Source organism: Aplidium turbinatum, chromosome 6, assembly GCF_918807975.1.
Source record: "Aplidium turbinatum chromosome 6, kaAplTurb1.1, whole genome shotgun sequence".
Taxonomy (NCBI): Eukaryota; Metazoa; Chordata; class Ascidiacea; order Aplousobranchia; family Polyclinidae; genus Aplidium; species Aplidium turbinatum.
The window spans coordinates 27,923,492-27,944,051 of NC_137477.1; the positions used below are offsets into that span (position 1 = coordinate 27,923,492).

At 37.7% G+C, this 20,560-nt stretch overlaps 1 protein-coding gene across 1 annotated transcript in view; it reads left to right on the forward strand.

The window, feature by feature from the left end:
• LOC145772235 (TNF receptor-associated factor 6-like) overlaps nt 1–20,560 on the forward strand; it is a 30,656-nt gene that overhangs the window by 8,870 nt on the left and 1,226 nt on the right. Inside the window, exons 3-12 of the mRNA XM_082584089.1 lie at nt 2,839–2,986; nt 3,666–3,827; nt 4,914–4,988; nt 6,831–6,908; nt 7,491–7,673; nt 7,910–8,036; nt 13,210–13,420; nt 16,755–16,871; nt 17,975–18,064; nt 18,761–18,938. Of these exons, the coding sequence (XP_082440215.1) occupies nt 2,839–2,986; nt 3,666–3,827; nt 4,914–4,988; nt 6,831–6,908; nt 7,491–7,673; nt 7,910–8,036; nt 13,210–13,420; nt 16,755–16,871; nt 17,975–18,064; nt 18,761–18,938 (1,369 nt within the window). The remainder of the gene's footprint in view (nt 1–2,838; nt 2,987–3,665; nt 3,828–4,913; nt 4,989–6,830; nt 6,909–7,490; nt 7,674–7,909; nt 8,037–13,209; nt 13,421–16,754; nt 16,872–17,974; nt 18,065–18,760; nt 18,939–20,560) is intronic.

Genomic DNA, 20,560 nt, shown 5'->3' on the forward strand with positions numbered 1-20,560 from the left:
TACACTTGTTACAGAAATCCCATGAGGTTTACGGATAGTAGGGTAATGCGATCATTTTAATCCCAACTTTGGCGTTGCTTTTATAATTTTTGAAGAAAAGATTTGTGAAACATCCAGCGTAAAAGGAGTTTAAAGTTTCAATTAAGCCCTGCCTGATAGTAAAATACTTCAGTTAAATCTCCACCTAGAGATGGGCGAAATAGAAGAATAAGCTATTCTAGAATTATTCTAGAATAATTTTTCGAATTTAAAATTTCGAATACCTATTCTAGAATAATTTTTTTAATTTCAGAAAATGTCAAAAAGCTTTGTTTTTATTGTGGTTTTATTGAAGACACATAATTGAAAAGTGGCAACGAAACGAATAAACAGCAGTAACTGTCTAGGAGAGCAAGTCTTTGTTGCAATGAAGAATGTTTAAAGCTTCTTGCTCGCCAGTTAGCCGCAATCGCAATTTTGATGCTGTCAATCCAGCACTCGAGAAGGATCTTTTTGAGGATGCAGAAGTGGCTAAATACTTTCTCTCAAGATCAAACAACAGCGGCAACTTTTTTTGATTTTTGTTCCACCATTCAATTGCATCGCTGTTTGGCACTTTTTTGGTACGATCGGTTTTCTTCGGCAGCTGAAAGCTGTTCGTTGTCGTTACTTGATGCTGAAGTATTTGTCGCTTCACCACCGGAGCTCAATAGATCATCCATTTGATTGGATTGCTGCATTGTTGCAGAACTTATGACACTAGGTGTAGCGGCAGCCTCACCCAGAGTTGCATTGTGTTCCATGTTTAGTAGCCTACGATGAAAACCCACAGCACAACGGCCTTCCGACGTCTACAAACCGCACTGGTAGAGAGCTGGCTAGCCGTTTTCGCTAGAGCGAATAGCTATCGCTGAGCCGAATGTAATTGATCGGCCAAAAATCGATAAAAAATGTTGGTAGCTGGAAAAGCAGATATTTCCATTTCGGTTTGGAAAATTTGATTCGAAATGTCATTTCAATTCGAATAATTAGATATTCGGATTGCAACTATTCGAAATTCTATATTGCCCATCCCTATCTCCACCCAACTTTTAAGGTATTTTTTCAAAAGTGCGGTGTCATGATCTGTGTGAAAAGGTAATGTAACAGAAATCCTTGATATTTTTTTGTATTTTTTCCTTGAAAGGCTTGACATTGATGAGTTGCACACCTTTAAGATCAGATAGGTACCAGTAAGGCTAAACGTCTACCGGCATAGGCGCCGAGTTTTCAAAATAGCTGGGCGGGCGAACACATACTGTTATTTTGGTTATTTATAAAGGTTATTTTGTGCGTTTTTTAAATGGGCGATTTTTTTAGGTTGTTGCGCTAGCCTAGGTTTACATTTAAGTCTATGCCACCTATAACACGATTTGGAAACAAGTAACAAATATAATTGGTACGCAACAACGTCTGGTCCTGGTAATTCAGTTCCGCATATTTTTTGTGATTGGTATGTGCGGGTTGCGGGACGAAAACTGCAATACTGCACTAGTTCGATAATTACATTACTATTGTTAATACAACACGATAACACACACAATACATCGGTGGGTTCATACGATAAGTCGCTCCTAGCGGGCGCACAGATAAGAAACAAGATGCTGTAATGCAACGCAGAAGCGATTTTACGGCAATTCAGCTCCCGAGAAGCCATCTAGCGATAAACTGCGCTATTGAACCGAGCTTACATTGAATCTACAATTAGAACAGTTATATAACGAAGGAGCTGAATTTCAACTAATGACAACCAACGGTTTCATCCGGCCAAATCAACAGGTGTGCACAGTTTAATATCAGTGACGTAACAGACGCAACTGTGATGATTGAGACGACAAAATAGAGCATTTTGGCAGCAGAGTTAATTGATAACGTCGTATGAGAGAAAATTACTCCTTTGAAGAACAATGCTACAGTTTTTACACCGATTTAACATCGCCAGATGTAATAGCAGTGGAAATTGCGGTCAGACTTTTGCCGCGAATGAAGTTCCTCGCAGGTTTGCGCAATTTACTTGCTTTATAGCACTGGGCTACGAGTGGAGACAAACGGCGCGGCCCGGACACTTTTGCTCGTTTAACGGCGAATCAACGTTGTTTAACGTTGCATGAATGTAACAATGGCAGTAATTGACGAAAACTAATCGCTTAATTAGTAGGTCTAGTAGGGCCTATCATATGGCGACAAAACCCTGCGAATAAGGTAAGTAGGCTAGTATCAGAAGGTGGCAGATGGTTACAGAAATTTTGGGATTTAAAGTTGCATTAAATTTTTTTTTTTAAATTCCTGAAATGTCCGACGGGCGCCGCCCGCCCGGGACTCGGCGCCGCCCGCCCGGGACTCGGCGCCGGTGTCTACCGGTAACTCATCTCCACTTGCTTTTGCTCGACCCTTTTGGAAAAGCTGGCATGAGAATATAAATCGAAGCAAAAAGACTATTAAATATATGCCTTTGCAACAAGCCTTGTTATACAACTACTTCTACCCTAGTATCAAAAATCAGATACAAAAGCAATTCAGTAAAAATTTGAATGGTAGAAGTAATACCAGTTCAACGCAAGGGATAAGAAAACTGCGAAAAAATTGCCCATGAAATAGAGTTATTGTTGTGTTGAAAGAGTAAGGACAAGTTGGTGCGACCGCTATGCAATTTTCATCAAGGAATTTCTTTGTCAAAAATGGACAAAGCAAGGAGTGAAAATGTCCAATTAAAATGATTTGTTGGCTAATCAGATACTTTGTGCAGTGAATACAACAATGTAAGTTTCAAGATTATTTTTGAAGTCCTATGAGTATTTTACATTTGATTTTATTGAATAGAAATCAAGCACGGTGTCCGATTGATCAAACCTCACTTTCTTCAAACCAACTTTTTCAAGACCGATCCGCCCAACGTGAAGTTTTGGACCTTAATGTTAAATGCAATAATGCGGGATGCGATTTTACATCTGAACTACGTAATATTCAGGTAAATTCTTTGTTTAAATACATTTTTCTTCCCAAAACTTTTGTGACCTACCTGATCCAGGCAATTTTCTTGCACTTCTGATTTACTGACTAGTTATACTGTTCCACTACTTTATGAATAAGAAACATGGAGAAAAATGATTAAAATTATGTAACTATTGGGCCTACACAAGCCACAGTAATCTTGTGAAACTTTCTCTTTATTCTTTATCTTAATTCTTGCTTTTCATAATTCCCTTTAGATTTGTCATGGTTGTGATTATTTTGCCATCTCTTAATGTATATCAGTTGGTATATCAAACTAATGATTTATGAATCTTATGAAGTAATATTCATTTTAATATTTCATTTGAGGAAGTGTCTTAGTACTAGATCGCCTTTTTGAGTTGACTTTTCCCACTTTTGATCGTTTCAACTTGTACACTGCTCATGCAGCCAGCTCTCGAATATTCCAATTCTGTTAAAGTTTACATGTTAAAGTGAGACTATATTGTAAAGTAAAAAAAACTATGGTATTGTATTTAAAAAAAGTGCATAACAAATAAACAATTTAGTCATAAACAAATGAACATTAACCGAACTTCAAAACAGGTTTTCTCACCAGGAAGGAATCACTTGTCTTGATGCAACTTTGTTTACGCCCAACCGAAAAGTTTGTTTGATTTGTTTTTGTATTGCAGCAACACGTTGACACCTGTCCAGTCGGCAGGCAACCTTGCAAGCACAAATGCGGCCGTTTTTTTTCTTCAAATGATGTCACAATTCATGAAAACAACCACTGCTTGCTTCGACCTGTTCGGTGCGCGGTATGTGGTCGAGACTTCCCGCACAATTCAATAAAGGTACGCATGTTGCTGTAGGCCTCTATTAGGGCAAGTATTATTCACTACTGAGATGACTTTACTGACGTGAAGTTATTGTTTAAAACTTCCCCTCTGGTTCTGATAGATGTGAGATCGATTCCTGGTCGAGTCAAACCGACGACTTTAAAAACGGTACTATTTGCGTTTTTTCTTGCATAGCGCAGTGAGAATAAGTCGGGTAATAATGTGATGACATTGTAAACCTGATATAAAATTAAAAATGAGCCCTGTCGCTAAAAGATCTTAGCTGTTAAGTGACAAAAAACAAAAGCATAAAATTATTATTGTTTCAAACTTTTATTGGTGTAATAAAAGCACTATTGAGGAGATTTATTTTGTAGTCATCATCCAGAGCACAATTTTCAACCTTCAATTTGACAAAGCACGACTTTTAGGCGCAGAAACTGCTTACACGTTTTGTAACTTCAACTCATGTGTTTGTTCTTCTTCAGTAGATGTGTGAAACTCTATATTAAAACCATTTTTTTTTGCATTGGAACAAAGATTTTAAGATATCAAAGCTGGTGTCAGGTCAGCGTACGGGAGAAATTTTCTGTAAATCTAGTTGATCTATTCTTACGCCTTCCCCTTTTCATGCCAATTTACATGATTATGTGCTAGTTGGTACCAATTGGTTGTATTGCATTGTTTGTCAATGTCGTCCCTCCATCTTGATTCAATGTTTGCAAACGTTGAATCAATGTAAAAATGACGGATTTTGTTGTTTGGGGTATTCACAGCTTCATCAGTCGTTGCTGGTGGCTTCTGGAATTGTTCGACTTATTCATAAAAAATAAAAAGGAACTTTGAATTTCAAGTTTTACAGAAAACTATGTCATTGATATTGATTTAAGAAATTTGTCAATTAAGGATATTCGAAAACAAAATAAACCGGATAGTATGAATGGAATTAAACTAGTGTACACTACAGTCACACTACTGCTGTTTAAATAAACCCTTTCAATTTTAAAGTAGACAAATATTTACGATTTAATGGAGGTGGTCGAAACTATGTTGTGTTTATCAGGCGTTAGGGTCAAGTGTGTAACTTTTAATACAATGCAGGCCCATGAAGACGAATGCAGACAACTTGAACTTGTGGACTGTGAGCACTGTAAACATCAGTTCAAGAGATACAAGGTAAGCTTACGGTGGAAAGTTAGCGTGTTTGTTTAACAACAATACCTGAGACTTCATTGCTGCTTGTGGTAGTGAAAAAATACCACAACATGCCAGTGTCCCCTGATTTTCGTTTTTTGTTCTGCGAACGAGTTTGAAGGAACACTTCTATCGAAGTGAAAGTTTTCTTGGTCGCAAGTAAAGACATTTATCGGACTCCCAACAATGCTTTTGTCATGCAAAGCAATCCCAATCAGCAAAATCCGTTTTTTACATTGCTTCAACGTGTGCAGACGGATATATTTTACTGAGTGGGAGTTAGTAAAGGTTTAGTGTGGCTGTTCCTGATGTGCTGTACTTTCTCTTTTTGTGACGTCGGTTGACACACCATGCTGATATGCCGTGATGAAATCATGTGATTTCAATGGATGTTTGTTCACAAAAAGCTTTCGAGATGTTTGATAGAATTCCATTTGTTTGTTTGATAGAAATCCAGCCGAATTACCTCCAATGTGCAAAATTTTTTTAACGTTTCGCTGGCCAATCAAATTCATCCATTACTCTTTGATTTGTTTTCATAATAAAAGTAACAGCAAATCAGTTATTTTTTACTTTGAACAAACGTCTGTGGACGTTAAAACAATGTATTATATATATGAAAGGACTCACTGATTTTCTGCTTGGGAATGCAGCACAGAAGTGCATCTCTCGGCCACTACTCAGATTTCATGGAAGAATTTACTATTTATTTCATTGGCCAAACAGTTTTTCTGTGTTTGAATTATTATTATTAATTAAACATTCAACAAGGTGATTCGTCCGTAATTTGAATAGCTCTTTATTCAAGTCAATATTATCATATTTGACCGCACTGAATGTCATGTTTAACATGCAGAACTTTACTAAGATATATGTGATAGTGTCTCCTTTTGTGGCAAACAACAGCTTATTTAAAGTGTAAACAACAATTAAATCATGTAGAATCTTATAGTTTTTTTTCTCCTGATTTACTGCTCGCAGTTAAAAAGTTATCCATGCGCTTTGAAGATGCGCGTTGACTTGGTGCACCAAACGTCAGTGAACCAATTCATTTAATTTTTATTCAGAGTTGATGATAGTTTTCACATATTTTGGATGAGCATTGTCATAAAAATTATTATCGTCACTAATCTTTTGTAGAGTCTTCTCCGTTTAGTGATGAATTGTTACAATTTTGAGTTTGGTTGTCGCTAAAGGTCTGCTACTATTCGGTGAGTCTGATTCGGTGAGTCCGATTTGGTGAGTTCCTAACCCCTAACCCTAAAACGGCAATGATAATTAGGCTACGGTACCCGATAATTTAAAAAAAAAAATTTGAAAAAATCACCGACTAGGGATCGGACTAACCGAATTGGACTCACCGAAACGGGCCATTCCGGTCGCTTAAGGCACCAATTTAAAAAAATTAATTTTTTTTTTGTATTTGACCCACCCTTCTCACATGTCAATTTATTTTTAGCCTTGCTTGTGTTTAATCAAATTTTGATTTTTTTCGGCGTTTATCACGATGATGTTACGTTAATCAACGTTTAAAGCATATAAGCATAATTATGGTTGTTTGATATCGGAGCTTTGTAGTGATATTGAAGTAATGGAATTATCAAGTGCCAGATAAAGTGCATTATAAAATCCCTATCTGATAAACAACCACTTTAAGTTTCAGCAATGAAATTTAACTGTTCACGTCGGTTCAACATATGCTGCTGTTAATGCAACTACAAAAATACAGAAAAAAAAAGTTGCACACTATATACATATTGTTTTCTAGTCACCCATTCACTCTAGTTTCTAATATTTTTCTTCTTGTTTTTTTTTCATCTACAGTTAAGCCGCCATGTGTCTGAAGAATGTCCCCAGGCTCCCATCCAATGCGTCTTTGACAAAGTTGGCTGCCACCGCACGGTCAGACATTAATCTCTGTTTTTGTGTTTACTTTTTCCTTTGTCTTTTTCAACAAAGCTTTGCGAAATATTTCAAATATTGCCAAGTATGTAGCTTGTGTGGTTGTCTATGCTATGTTAATGTTATGGCAGTTTCTAAGCTGAAACACTAATTAATCTCAGTGTGTTTTGTGAGGTATTACACAGTAGAACCCTTCTTTTTGTCTGGCACGTAATAAAGAATATTTTATTACAAAAGACAAACATGTTTTATGTTCATCAAATATGCTTCGTATTATGTGGCTACGTTGACTAGATTTGGGATATCTACACTACCTGCAGATGTGAGCACATCCAACACAATATTTAGATGTTTTTGCAACTATTTATGAGAACAAATGCCTTATCGCTAGATTTAACCAACACAAATGCTTTCGAAAGTAACATTTCTCGCGATAGAAGACGGGCTTTGCTATTTGAGTCAGCTTATCTTGTTGATTCAGTTAAAAATAGTTTTGAATCCAAAATGATTGATTGAATAAAGATCATCCAAACAGACCTGTTTTCTACTAGAGTTAATATTGAAATGAGTTTTTTTTTCTAGCATTCGCGTCTTAACATTCAAAAGCATATGGAGACATCTACCCAGATTCATCTTCAATATCTCCTCAGCACTGTAGTCGCTCTCCAAAAACAAAACGAAATGCTTCAGGAAAAGTTTGAAGAGACGCAGACCAAGCTCAAAGGCATGGAAGTCTCTGAAGCGAAGCCCAGTCGCCGCGTTATGGTGAGATTTAAGGGGAAAAAAACAGTTTTACTGAATTTTTTCACGGACTTGGTTTTTTGTGTGTGATATTATCTTTGTAAGATGACTTCCCCTGCAGCAGGTACAATGACGAAACGTTTTTGGCAGTAAATCCATGCAAAAGTTTGTTTCCCACACAATATCTCGTTCTTTTGTTGTCAAACTCTTTTTGACAACAAAAAGTTTTTCAAACTTTTGTTAATTTTCTGCTTGACTAGGACGGACCAAGCTTTTCCCAGTCGTCCGGCTTGTACTTTGATGACGACATTGCAAGCACGTTGACAAATAGCCTTAACTTATACGACAGCGACTCGGGATTACGAGATGAACCATCCTCGTCGGCAGGTGAGATTGCGAACAGTTTCTGCTTAGTGGTTGATACAGCAGAAAGACCCCGCACCTGGTTTGTGATATTAAACTTCTGTCAAAATATTTTCTGTTCTGACAGCAATAACGTGGCTTCAATCATTATATCTTCGGTCAATTCAACAAATTTCCTAAACGTGACTTCTGTCTTGGATGCGGCCGTGTGTCTGCATGTTACAGCACAGTCCTGTTACTTTTCGTAATTAGACTTGCGTTGGCAATAGCGCAGAGGTGCTTGCTGTCAAAAAAACAGTGAATATCGAGAAAGGTTTAAGATTTCTTTCAGGAATTGGTGTGAATATAGTTGTAATATAACTCTGAGTAGTATTTTGAAACTAATCTGTATTTCTAAGCAGTGCTTTTGAGTGAATTACCCAGTTCTTACAAAAGTGCTGTTTCTCAACCCCAGTCAACCTTGAAATGATTTAGAAATATCAACTGTATTTTTTTTATAGTTGGTTCGTAGATTTTAAATCACAAGGTGAAAAAGCCCAGTTTTGCTATCTGGGACTTCTTTTGCTGGCTGGAAAATCATTTCGGGATTTAATAAGACACAAAGCAGAAGCTCAACGATTCTTTATAAGTGTTTGCCAAGATTCCATCCATTACCAATTCAGCAAAATATAAGCATTTCCGCTATGTTTGCAATTTTAGTAGTTGATTTTCATATCCTCTGAACTTAATTAGGTGCTTTTGTCAGAAAAATTTTCAGACTCCGAAATTGATTGCGTGGGACGTGTAAATGTACCGACGTTTGATTGTAATTTCTTTCATTGTAATTTGTAATTCCAAACACTGTACTTCGTGCAAAAACTCTCTAAACTTGCGACATTGATTCTAAGCAAAAATGAATGAAGAGTAATGCAGAAGTTTTGCTTTGGATGCTGCCAATGCATTTGAATACGTGAATTAAGAAAGGGCTAGCTACATTTGTTTGTGGTTTTCCGATTCTTTTCGATGTGTTCTAAAGGATGCCATAACTGAAAAAATGGCCGAAGTTTTCAAGCCTAAAAAACATGAAAAATGCCCCTTCAGCATTTCCATTGAGTTTAAGAAGGTTCAACTCAAAATTTTGGGATTAACTTCCCCCATTCCACAGAATCTTCACCGAGTGAAATTTTTAGGCATTACACCTACCAGTACTGTATCTAAGCGTTTAATGATTATCGAAATCCCGCCACAAAGGGAATGACCAAAACAATTAGCGCATTCATCTCAAAAACACATTTGTAGGAATTGGGTCCTTCTTGAGGTCATGTGTGCAATTGCATAAATGAGCAACGTAATCCCAATTATCTCAATTCAAAGTCGAGTCTACTGAATCTTGTCAAATGATTTGCATGTTCATAGCGGCACCATGCTTGCTGTGATAAGTCTGTGAGCGATTGTGTTGGTCAATAGGCCAAGCTTATATCCGCTGGCTCAGTACAGCATTTCCTGTACGTTTTCAAGCTGCCTACACGTTTAGAGATGGATAAATCCACCAGCGTGAATGAGATCTTCGGTTTATTTCATCAGTGATATAATTTACGTTTCCTCTCTTGGCTATGAGCTCAAGTAAAAGAACTTCTTGCTTGCAACTGAAATTTGTGTTATCTCGATTTTGTGTTGACTGATAGTTCTTGACTTACTGAGTAAAACTATTGTCAGTTATTTTTTAACGTTACTTGAATGCAAAGCAAATGTTTGTCTTTGTTGGCTGATGTTACTTTCCCGTTTTTTTCACTTGATTGTAGTTTTCCGGTCATCAGATTGCAGAGTGAATCGTTTAAACGCAATCATCAAGATCAGCTTTATATTTTAAGCTTCCAAACTTTGCTTGAACCGGTTTTTTGCTCACTCACATGACGCTGTCTTGCAAAACAACAGTGCTTTGGCTATAGGCAATCCTAGCGGCTCAAAACTTAATTGTTCGTTTGTTCTAAAAATCTTCGGCAAGCAAATTCTTCTAGTTTCCAGACGTTGAATCAATGTAAAAAAGGATTTTGTTGGATGTATTACAACTCATCCGCATCAAACCACGCATTACTTCCATCGCCTGCCAGAAACTAGTTGTTAAAAGACTTCTTTTTTTAAATGCATGTCAAGTTGACCTTTGTTTCATGAGCCTGGTAATTAACGAGACAGTTGTTTCTACTGTGACCGCAATGTCGGTCAAATATTTTAAACTCGAAAAATATTTGAAAGACTAACGCTCTGACACTTGTATATCTTTGTAGATATACTGTAGTATAGTTATGCTTTCTATTGTGTGGTATACCATATCGATCCTATCTTTTTGCTAAAATAAACCAGCTCACAATTTGTGTGTCAATGTTTATTTTTTGCATTGTTCACAATTGTGGCAAAAGTTGAAATTTTTTGCAAAAGTTGTTGTTTTTTTGAAGAACAAGGGAGCACACAGCTGAATGTTCTCTCAATTTTTACCTAATGGCGAAAAATTTTACTTACTTTCTTCTCCATTCAGCACACCAACTGGAAGAAATCCACGATACCAGATTGTCACATCATTTTGCAAGTCTGTAGCAGCTTCAAACGAAGTGACACTTATAAAGATGTTATTTTATTGTTATTTTATGTTGTTTTAGTGCAAATCTCATCTCAGTGCTTGACAAAGCTGCGATATCTTCTGCATGTTGTTTTTTCCAGCACTGCGAAAAGTTTCCTCAGACGCTTCAGCCTAATTCAATTGTTAGGCTTGAGCGTACTGTAACTAAATTGCTTAGCACTCAGTCGAGCCCACCATGAAGTCTTTATTTTGAACAGCTAATATCCACCTATTCTAAAAAGTGGGCCCTGAAATGTTTGGTGTGTACTGATCTGGTCTATTTTAGTTATGTAGTCTTACTGAATTATTCAAAATTTTGTCTTACATGTATGTAATGTTTGAGTGATGTGTTGAAATTTAACAACACATGCTATTTACTTTTTAAAGTGAGAGTACTCTTCTTCCATCTTTCCTTTCACAACAAACATTAAGTTTGTTATGAAAATAAGGTTTGAATAGATTTGCTTGAGTGGTCTGGGAAATACGGGCGCTTGAAATTATTGTGATGTGACTAAAATGGGAAAATAGAAAGGGGTTTGAGGCGCCTCTAAATAATACAAATTTTCAAAAATTGTTTTCACAAAATTTTTTTTGCAAGTAAAGGGAACTTTTTGGTAGGGTAAGACTTCAAAGCTTTGAATAAAGTAATTATTAAACCAGTCTTCTTAATAGTTACTAACGCACCAGTGGTCTTATCTTTGTACTACATGTTCATTTGATACCTAATCGTGTGAGTCTTCCGACTTTCGTTTCATTGTTTCAACATTTAGCGGCACCTCACGTGTGTATGAGTGCAACCATTGAAAGCTTTTGATTGCGTTCGCTAATTGGATGTAGCCTACTGCAAGCTATGATCAGCTTGAAAATTCAGGAAGGTTATTATCTCATATTTACTGGCTGGTTTTATGTCGATTCGATTCTAAACTTCGTAGTATCGTTGTTTACTGTTTGTTTAAAACAGTCTTTTTTTCCGTTGCACTTTTGACCTACACATTATTATGGATAAACACGAAATCGTTATCCGAATAAAAAACTTACGTAAAAGTACGCTTGCTTCGAGCGAATCGAATTGTTTTGACAAAGTTGCAATGTAATTGCGCTTTTTTTTGCGCTCCGCACTGTTTTAAATATACATGAAAGACGTCCTCATCTCTGTGAACACCATGATACTCGTTCAGTTACCAGCTTGAAAAGTTGTTCCCGGTCTTTTTTATTGTACCCAAGGCTTATGCCTCATAGTTGAAGGTTTACTTAGACTGTTGCTAGTGTTGCTGTACGGTAAGTGGACATTAAAAGTATCTTGCGATGATACAGCTGGTTGTTTTAGATGGGCGTCGAACAGATGCTTTTCCAATAGTTTTTCATTCGGAAAACGTTCTCAACCAGCAATTCAATACTTGTTTAGGTCAATTCAGCGTTTGCAGATGTTTAAACAATAAAAAAAAACTGATTTGGTGACTGGATTTTCTGCACTTGGCTTCGTATACTTTGCACTGCTTCTTTTCACGGATTGACTTCGACTGTTGCGCGACTAGTGCTGAATATCTTGCTATAACGAAAACCCTGCTGGCGAACATTACCATGTATGGTCACTGAAGTGAAATCTGTAGTGTCTATATGTCTACTTTGTAGAGTGTAGAGTCCAACGGTGGGCAAACTGCGGCTCGCGAGCCGCATGCGGCTCTTCAACATAAATTTTGTGGCTCTTGTATTGAATCGTAATATTACAAAAAAATTAAGATTATACTTTATAAATACATTATCTCGGACTGTCAACCAAGCAGTGGCGTACCTAGGGTATAGCAGGTATGGCTCGAGCCATGGGTGCCACATTGATAGGAGCGCAAAAATCGGTTGGTATAAATTAAAATTTGTGACTTAGCCTACACTGTCTTCAAAATCTAATTTGCGGCCAATACAACACAAAGATCAAAAAAGAGTCTCTCTTTTACTGTAGCCATTGCTAAACAATGGAATTGTGACTTTGCAAAAGCAACATTGTGCTTCTGGCTCATTTTGCGTTCAGTCAGCAACAATTGGAAGTTTAGTAAAGTCGCTAAAAGCAGCGATTAGTTGAAGCTTAGAAGTAGTACTAGAACTTACTTATTTATTTTTACAAAAATTTATAACTTTGTAAAATCAAAACATTGTGCTACCTTGACAAATGAACACTTGGAAGAATTAATTCGCACAGCATTAACAACTTATCGTCCAAATTTTCAGAGATTAGTGAGTCAAGTACAAAACTCATATGGATAAACAATCATTGTGTTTTTTTTTATTGTTGTTATGTTATGTTAACTGATTTTGCGGCTCGCTGGTGTTTATGGTTTATCCGCGAGCGGCTCTTTCTTTGAACAACTTTGCCCACCCCTGGTGTAGACCATAGCGATGTGGAAATTTAGTGTTTTTACAGCACCACGTTGCACATTTTCTGTGGACATTCTTCAAGGTGGAAATGACTCTAAGAGAGAAAAGAAAATACCAGTTGTGTACGTTGTTGCAGACGTTGAATCAGTGTAAAAAATATACCGATTTACTGTCTGATTTGTAGTAAACAACAGATTAGCATCAAATACAAAATCGTTTGCGTATATTTTGCAGGAGCCGACAAAGAATTTGATGAAATTGCTCTCATCAAGGCCTACAACAAACGTCTAGAAGAAGGTGATGGGAACGGTGTGTCTTCCTCTTCATCTGCTGCTTCTTCTCCTCTTGTTCTTCCAAATGGAATCCCTGAAACTCCACTTGGCGCCTCGAGTGGACTTAAAATTCTTGAAAGCAAACACAATGATCACGACCAAAAGATAGTGAGGTATGTGAGAATGTTTCAAAATGACCGAAGCCGATAGAGTTATTTCTCTTCTGAATTATTTGTTTTTATTAAAAATGTGTGGAATTATTGATATAGAATCAACTCTGCTTGATCGGACTTCCCGAATAAATGGTTGGTCATATTATGCCTGAGATATTGTACTACAGATGTTGATTTGGGACCATTGAAATGCGGTTCGTTTAAACATGGACTGATTAGTAAGCAGGGTTGACTGCACTTTCTCTATTTTTTTTTCTTTACTCATATTTTTGCTTCATATTAAGATCGTGTTTTGCATCGGTTTTGCAACTTTTGCCGTGACAAGTCTTTCCATAACTGCCGTATTTACCCAATTGCACTTTTATTTCCTTAACTGTTTTCCTTAACTTTCCTTAACATGACGACATGGTACGGTTAAAAAAGTTAGGAAAATTTCCCGGTAGGCCATTGGCAACACTGTGTTAGTTCATGTACCAGTTAACGCAATTAAACGCATTTTGGCTGTTTGTCATAACGTTTGTGATCTGTCCTTGTGACTATTAGCTCACCCAAGAACAGGATTCCACTCTTTAACTATCTCTCTTGGTCTTGTTGCTTCTCTCCATCTCGATGATCTTAATCTTGGTTGCCCAGCCAGCGAATGTCTTTTTTTACATCCATTCAACGTTAACAGACAACAGTGGGACCGAAAGAATTTTGGCGTTTGAAAGTTACAAAGATATTCATAGCTGTTTCTCTTCAGGGCGCCCAAGACAAACCTTTTTTTAAAAAACTGGACTTTGTTATTGTTTGTCAAACGTAACTGCTGACATCATAGATTGAAATCGACATCTGCTTCTATTTTTGCTTGTATAGACTGAGGCTTGCCCTTTAACATGGATCATATTGACAGGAAGCGTATTTGTAATCTGCAAGTCGCTGCAGCTGAACAGGTTTATTAACCAATGCAAGATTTAAATCAGCCTATTACAGTCACGTGACTTATGGACGTGATATTGTCTGAGGGTTCTTCTCGAAGCATCTCAGATAGAAAGTAAATTAAGTAGACGTTTCGCCGTCGGCAGCTTGGCTTAGCGGTTTGAGAGTTCCGTTTTGAGAAGTAATCTTTTCGATGACGTGGGTTCGATTCCCACCTTTGCCATTATTCTTTTTTCTTGCGTATTTACTAAACAAAGTTCCAAGCAAAAATCAACTATCTGGCTGAGTGCTAGATGGGTCACAATGACTGCAGTCAGCGTAGGGAAAATTGTCCTATGTTGAAGCGTCTACTGGTCAAAGCACCCCATATGTTGCAGCAACCTTAAGATTAGAAACACACGGCCACGTGTTCTCGACGAGTGTCGAGTTGACAACCTTCAAAACATGAACAGACGCTTTCACCGCCCGTGATCAGACATAGCAAACAAAATGTCGACTTGGACTTTTGGACTTATTACTCACACAGCAAAAATCCGTCATATTTAGATTGATTCGTCATACGTCATATTAACGTCTGCAGACGTTGAATCAATGTAAAATGATGGATTTTGCTGTCTGGGTTTGTCAAGATCTGCAGTTGCAGACTAGTTTATCGATTGCTACCAGAAGATAAACGTCTGTTCAAAAATCTGTATTGACTCGGCTACAAAACCTGCTTCCTATCACCATGGCCTAATTAGATATTGTAGATTTGGTTTGTGACTGGACATTGGACAGTAAATTCAAATTTTTACTCAGAAAAATAATCTCGTGTGTATCATGACCTCTGATTGCACAAGTTTCATGTCGCAGCGATTTTGGTGGCATGTATCGGTATGATAAAGTCGCAGTGCATTGTATCGAATGTGAATTTATGTTTTGCCAAAACACCTTTACTTTTGTCGGTGTCGTACAATCGCAATGCACCACATTCTTGATATTTGTATGCCAAGAAAGTTATTTCACCAGTAACAAAACACCTGATTTGTAACGCCAGTGGAAAAACGTTAAATCAGTGTGAAAAAAGAGCTGGTTGGCTTACTTGACACTGAGGATGCTTATGTTATGCTGGTTTAGCTAATGTTTCTATCAGTTGTAGTCAACTTGTTTTGACAACCGGTTAATATAAACAACATCGCAGTGTAAAGAAAATACGTGCAGCCCACAGAAGGAAGCAAATTGACACAAGGTGTTAGGCGTGTTCTGATTTTGCCTGGTGGAACGCCTTGTTTCTTTCGTATTGTGGTTTGCAGAAATATTTTCAGCCTATTGATTTTGTTTTTCAAAAGAACGTGACATTACTTTGTTTTGCTAATGCCAATGCTTTCATTGGCGGTTTTCTGTGTGCAGAGAATGTTGTATCATGATTGCTGGACAGTTTGTCATTTTTTTCTTGCAGTACTGCAGGGCGATCTTTAATCATTATATAAAGGATGGGTTTAATTTTACCAGCTGGAAAGTTGGATTTTGTAATTTCTCGACACCCCACACGTGATGCTTTCAACCAGGGTAGCCCCTCTTTGGAATAAATTTCATCTATTAGTAGAGAAAAGTTACGAAAGTAGGAAAGATAAACTGTATCATAGCTTGATCATAGTCCATGTTTAAATGCCAAAACTCTACTACGGACCGAAAATAGCTGATGGATGTAAATTTATCTTTCGAAAGTCGCATGGGTTAAACGAGGGTAAAAAGATTGAGAATCTATTTTTCCTACGGAAAGTGCGTGAATGTTTATTAAATTCTTTCAGTCCATTGTTACGAAATTATTTTTCATGAAACTTTTCCACTTCAATGTATTCTGATCTGATTTCTGCAAAAATTCTTTTGCCCTGGTTTCAGCGTTTGAACGTATTCGAGCGCGAATACTTCATACATGCAAACTATGCATGCACTGCACGTACCAGACAGCTGGCCTCAAGGTGACACGCAAGCACACACAACTAAAATGAAAAGAAGCGCACTAATCTACAAAGCACTGGTAACTTTGCAAGTGCAAGACCATAATTTTGAAGCTTCTAGTTGTTGAATTCCACACGAACCAGAAATGAAAGTCATGGGATTGTGGGTATTATTCCGCACTGCGCTGTGTGTTGCGCTACCCTTTTGACGCTTTTTTTTTCTGTATCACCAAATAATCAAACTGCTAAGCCAAGAGTTTCATTAGCAGTGAGTTGGTTAGTAATAGCTGAGCTGACAGGAGATGAAGCGTCAATTCAATTTGTGAATGAAGATCTGCTCACAGGCACTTTGTCGATGTATTCGAATCCGAATGTGCTTTTCCATATTGTTTAAATTCAGTAGCTTACATTTAAACATCAGTATGCGAATACACGGAGTCTGTAATCTTTGCACTATTGATTTATAATCCTTTCAGCCTCGATCATCACGTACGTGAGTTGATGGCAAAAATGGAAAACCAGCTGACACAAATGAAGGATATCACCACGAAGCTGTCAAGCGTGGAACAGAGAATGGACGAGGAAGAGTTAAGGTGAGTACGCTTGATTTTGGTCAGGTCAACGTATTGTTACTGTGATTAGAATGACCAACTGCAATGAACTTAAAACTGGTTAGTTTTTACCAAGCGCCTGGGTTAGACACTAACATTACGGGGTAGACGATATGTTTTGAAACTGCACGTTATGTTGCTGTCATACCTGGTGCGCTGTCTCTTTTGTGCACAATTGTTTGTGGGTACGTTTTGCATGTCTGTTGTATGCTGTGCATTCATCTGCATTACTGTTTTGCGCATCAAATATAAACTTTTTGACTTTCTGTAACATGCTTTTTTTTGGTGAATTGGTCTACAATAAAAGATTCCCTATTGCTTGGAATGGCAAGAAAAAAGTGTGGTAAACATTTTTGTGACTCACTGTTTGGTTAGCGATGTTGCCGCTCTGTGAAAATTGCAAGTTTTCTTTCGCCAAGCTTGTTTGTTGATTTCCAGATCAAACAGCTTTTTTTCCGGTTGAAAGCGTGACTTGAGGTTCATATCTGCTTTTGGTGGCATTTGTTGTTTTAACATTCCCTCATCAGGAAATTTTCAACAAAACAAATTTTTCACAGATGATTAGACGCAGTGAAGGTTCACAGACCTCATCATGACTTACATTTTGTGTTGATTCTACGTCACATATTCTGAGCGCTGCTTACCAGTTTCCGCGCCAATGTCAATTTTTTCTTATTTTCAAATTAGTCCGATTTCGAGCACGTTTTTTAGATTAAGTTTTTATGACACACTGATACTTTCACTTTCGACCACGTCATAACCTGGCAACAACATTTCCTATCCCACCTGACTTGATGCCAATGGAAAAACATGCCTACTTCCTTAATATAGACACCCTATGGGCATTGTAGTGGCGTAAATACATCGAAGAATATAAAAAGCGATGCCGGTAATCCCCAAACAGCAAATCAGTCGTTTTTTACATTGATTAAACGTCTGTAGATGGACACAAACTGAATGAGGTGTGAAAAACAACTTAGTTTTGGTTTTTCATCGTTCAGTTGTTATTTTGATGTAAACACAAACTGTTTTTATGAAAAAGTATATCAAATAATGTGAGTTACCTTGTCATCTTTTCGGTGTAGGTGCTGCAATGGACTTTACTATTGGCGCCTCAAGGAATACTCAAAGTTGAGGAAAGCGGCTACACAGGGAGATATGCCAGTTTTGCACAGGTATTAATCAAATTTATTTATTTTTGCTTAAATTTCTAATTGCAAATCTCTCTCTTTTCATTGATTTACCACTTGCTGGCTGGAGGTCTATATCCATATCTAACTGTGGAAAGGTGTCCACTGTCCATGGTTCCAAATCAATATAAAAACCTTTCGATTTACATCAATTTGGCTTAATGGACAGTTCTATTTGAAAAAGAGAATCGTGGAGCCACTCTCATCCCAGCTAGCAAATCAATCAGTTTTTTACATAAAAAAATAAAATGACAGGGTTACCAGATTCTTTTGTTACCTAACTCATGAATGTCTGCTTCCACTATTTTAACCGCACCTACAGTTGACCTAGAGACCACTGGGATCATATTTAATGATTTGTGAATAATAATAAACAATAGTGATGGGTTGATTTGCAATCTCCTCATCTCCACTTGGCAAGAACTTGCGAGAGACAGCACTGATTGACATAACCTCCTGATTCAATGTCGGCAACAACACTTGACACAAATGTATATTACAGTGCATGGGGACTCACTTGATTCCAAGGTTCCCAGATAGCAAAATCTGTCGTTTTTACAATGATTCAACGTTTCCAGACGTTGAATTAATGTAAAAACGACAGATTTTTCTGTTTGGGGAAGGGCCATGTTGATGGCAGTGAGACATAGAATTTAACATTTTCTCAAAATCATTTTCTAGTCCTGGTTTCTACACTAGCCCGCAAGGCTACCGGATGTGCATCCGTGCCAATCTGGACGGGGTGGAAAAGGCCCAAGGCACCCACCTCTCCTTGTTTGTTCACATCATGAAGGGAGAGTACGACGACTTGCTAACTTGGCCCTTTCAAGGATCCATAACTCTCACTGTCATCAACCAAGTAAGTAAGCTCGTTGTTGTTTCCACACAACAAAACGCGTCATTTTTACATCTGACAAAAAAAATGACGGATTTTGCTGTCTGAATATGTTATTGTGTTATCACGCACACGTTTTTTCCAACTAGCATAGGTTTCTTTCGCAAACTGGGTTTGCCATTCCCTGTTTTTTTCTTAAGGTAAAAGCATTTCGCTTTGTATTTTTGATCAAGTCGAGACTGAAATGCCACCTCCGTTTTGCTGTCGGCTCAGCGTTCTAAGAAAACATTTTTCAAAATATTCCATAAAATATTCATCAACGGGTGTTAAAAAACGAGATTCAGTTCGTAGCATAAAACCTGTCGATTTTCACTTTGATTCAACGTCTGCAAACCTTTTGAGTGAATGTAGTTTTCTGCCCGGGCGACTAAGCAGTGATAGAACGTGCTTATATGCGTTAATGCATTGCAGCAACGAACTAGTATGGATGGAATGGGACACCAGCCAGCAAATCATTCCACCTTAACATTGAGTCAACATACGCAGACGTTGAATCAATGTGAAAGGGAATGGTTTGCTGGCTGGGGTACGAAAAAGTAATTGAGTGGAACTTTTCCACCCAGCCATTGAAAGCTACCCTTTGTACATCGCTTCAATGTCGCCTGTTGTTTGAACATTGTAAAAAGAGCAACTTTGTGAACTGTTCGTCTTGGTCTTTGAACAACACAGCCAGCGAAACTGACGCACAACTTCATGATGGGGCCTGGTTTTTATGTTGTTTTTTTTATGACTATTGTCGGCCTCAGTTGCCATTGTTGAATGATTGAAGTCAATTTTTTCACCGCACGGATAGACTTTATCAGTCACCGTTGCACCATTGCACGCCAACCACATATTAAAGCCTGATTCAGGTTCGTTGGTCATCTTTGGAAACGAAGGGCAAACATTATCATCAAGTCCAATCTTTCCGTTTTTTTTTTATTAATTTTTATGATGCGACTGTAAGTCGTTGAAGAGTTGTCAGGAAGTGGTGTGAATTATCTTTTAATTTATTCAGACAAGTTTGTCACATATTTTTAACGTTCTTCATCAATTCGCAATAGTTTTTCATTTAACATCTGCCGAAGTAAGTAGAATCGATTTGGTTTGCTGAGGAGAACAAAAATTTAAAGACGTCCTATTTTGAACTATAAATTGTGCAACTCTGCGATTTCATGACTTTGGTTTCATGAAAATGAATCCAACAGGTATACGGCCAAACGGTCTGTTACTGTCAACAAGTTAACTTTTGGTGACTTTATTTGTATTAGACACCACACTGCAAATAAGAGATGACAAAAGAGCCGCCTTTTGCGTGACCAAGTGGTATGAGCGCTGGTGCAATGGTCGAAAGGATGTGGGTTCGACACCTATCGAAGCCACACAGATGTGTCGTTGGCAAGACACGTAATAACATGCGGGTGGACGCCAAAGTTAGCTTCCTTGCTATCCCTTTCGCTTAATCTAAATTTTAACTTCCAGACGCAGTGTGGTTGCCAAAAGCCGACGAAAAAGTTCTCGCTTCTACAAATCAGGAAGCCTTCAATAGTTTCATCGTTGTCTATTATTTAAGTCAAACCCCACATCGCATTGTTGTAGTTTTGCCA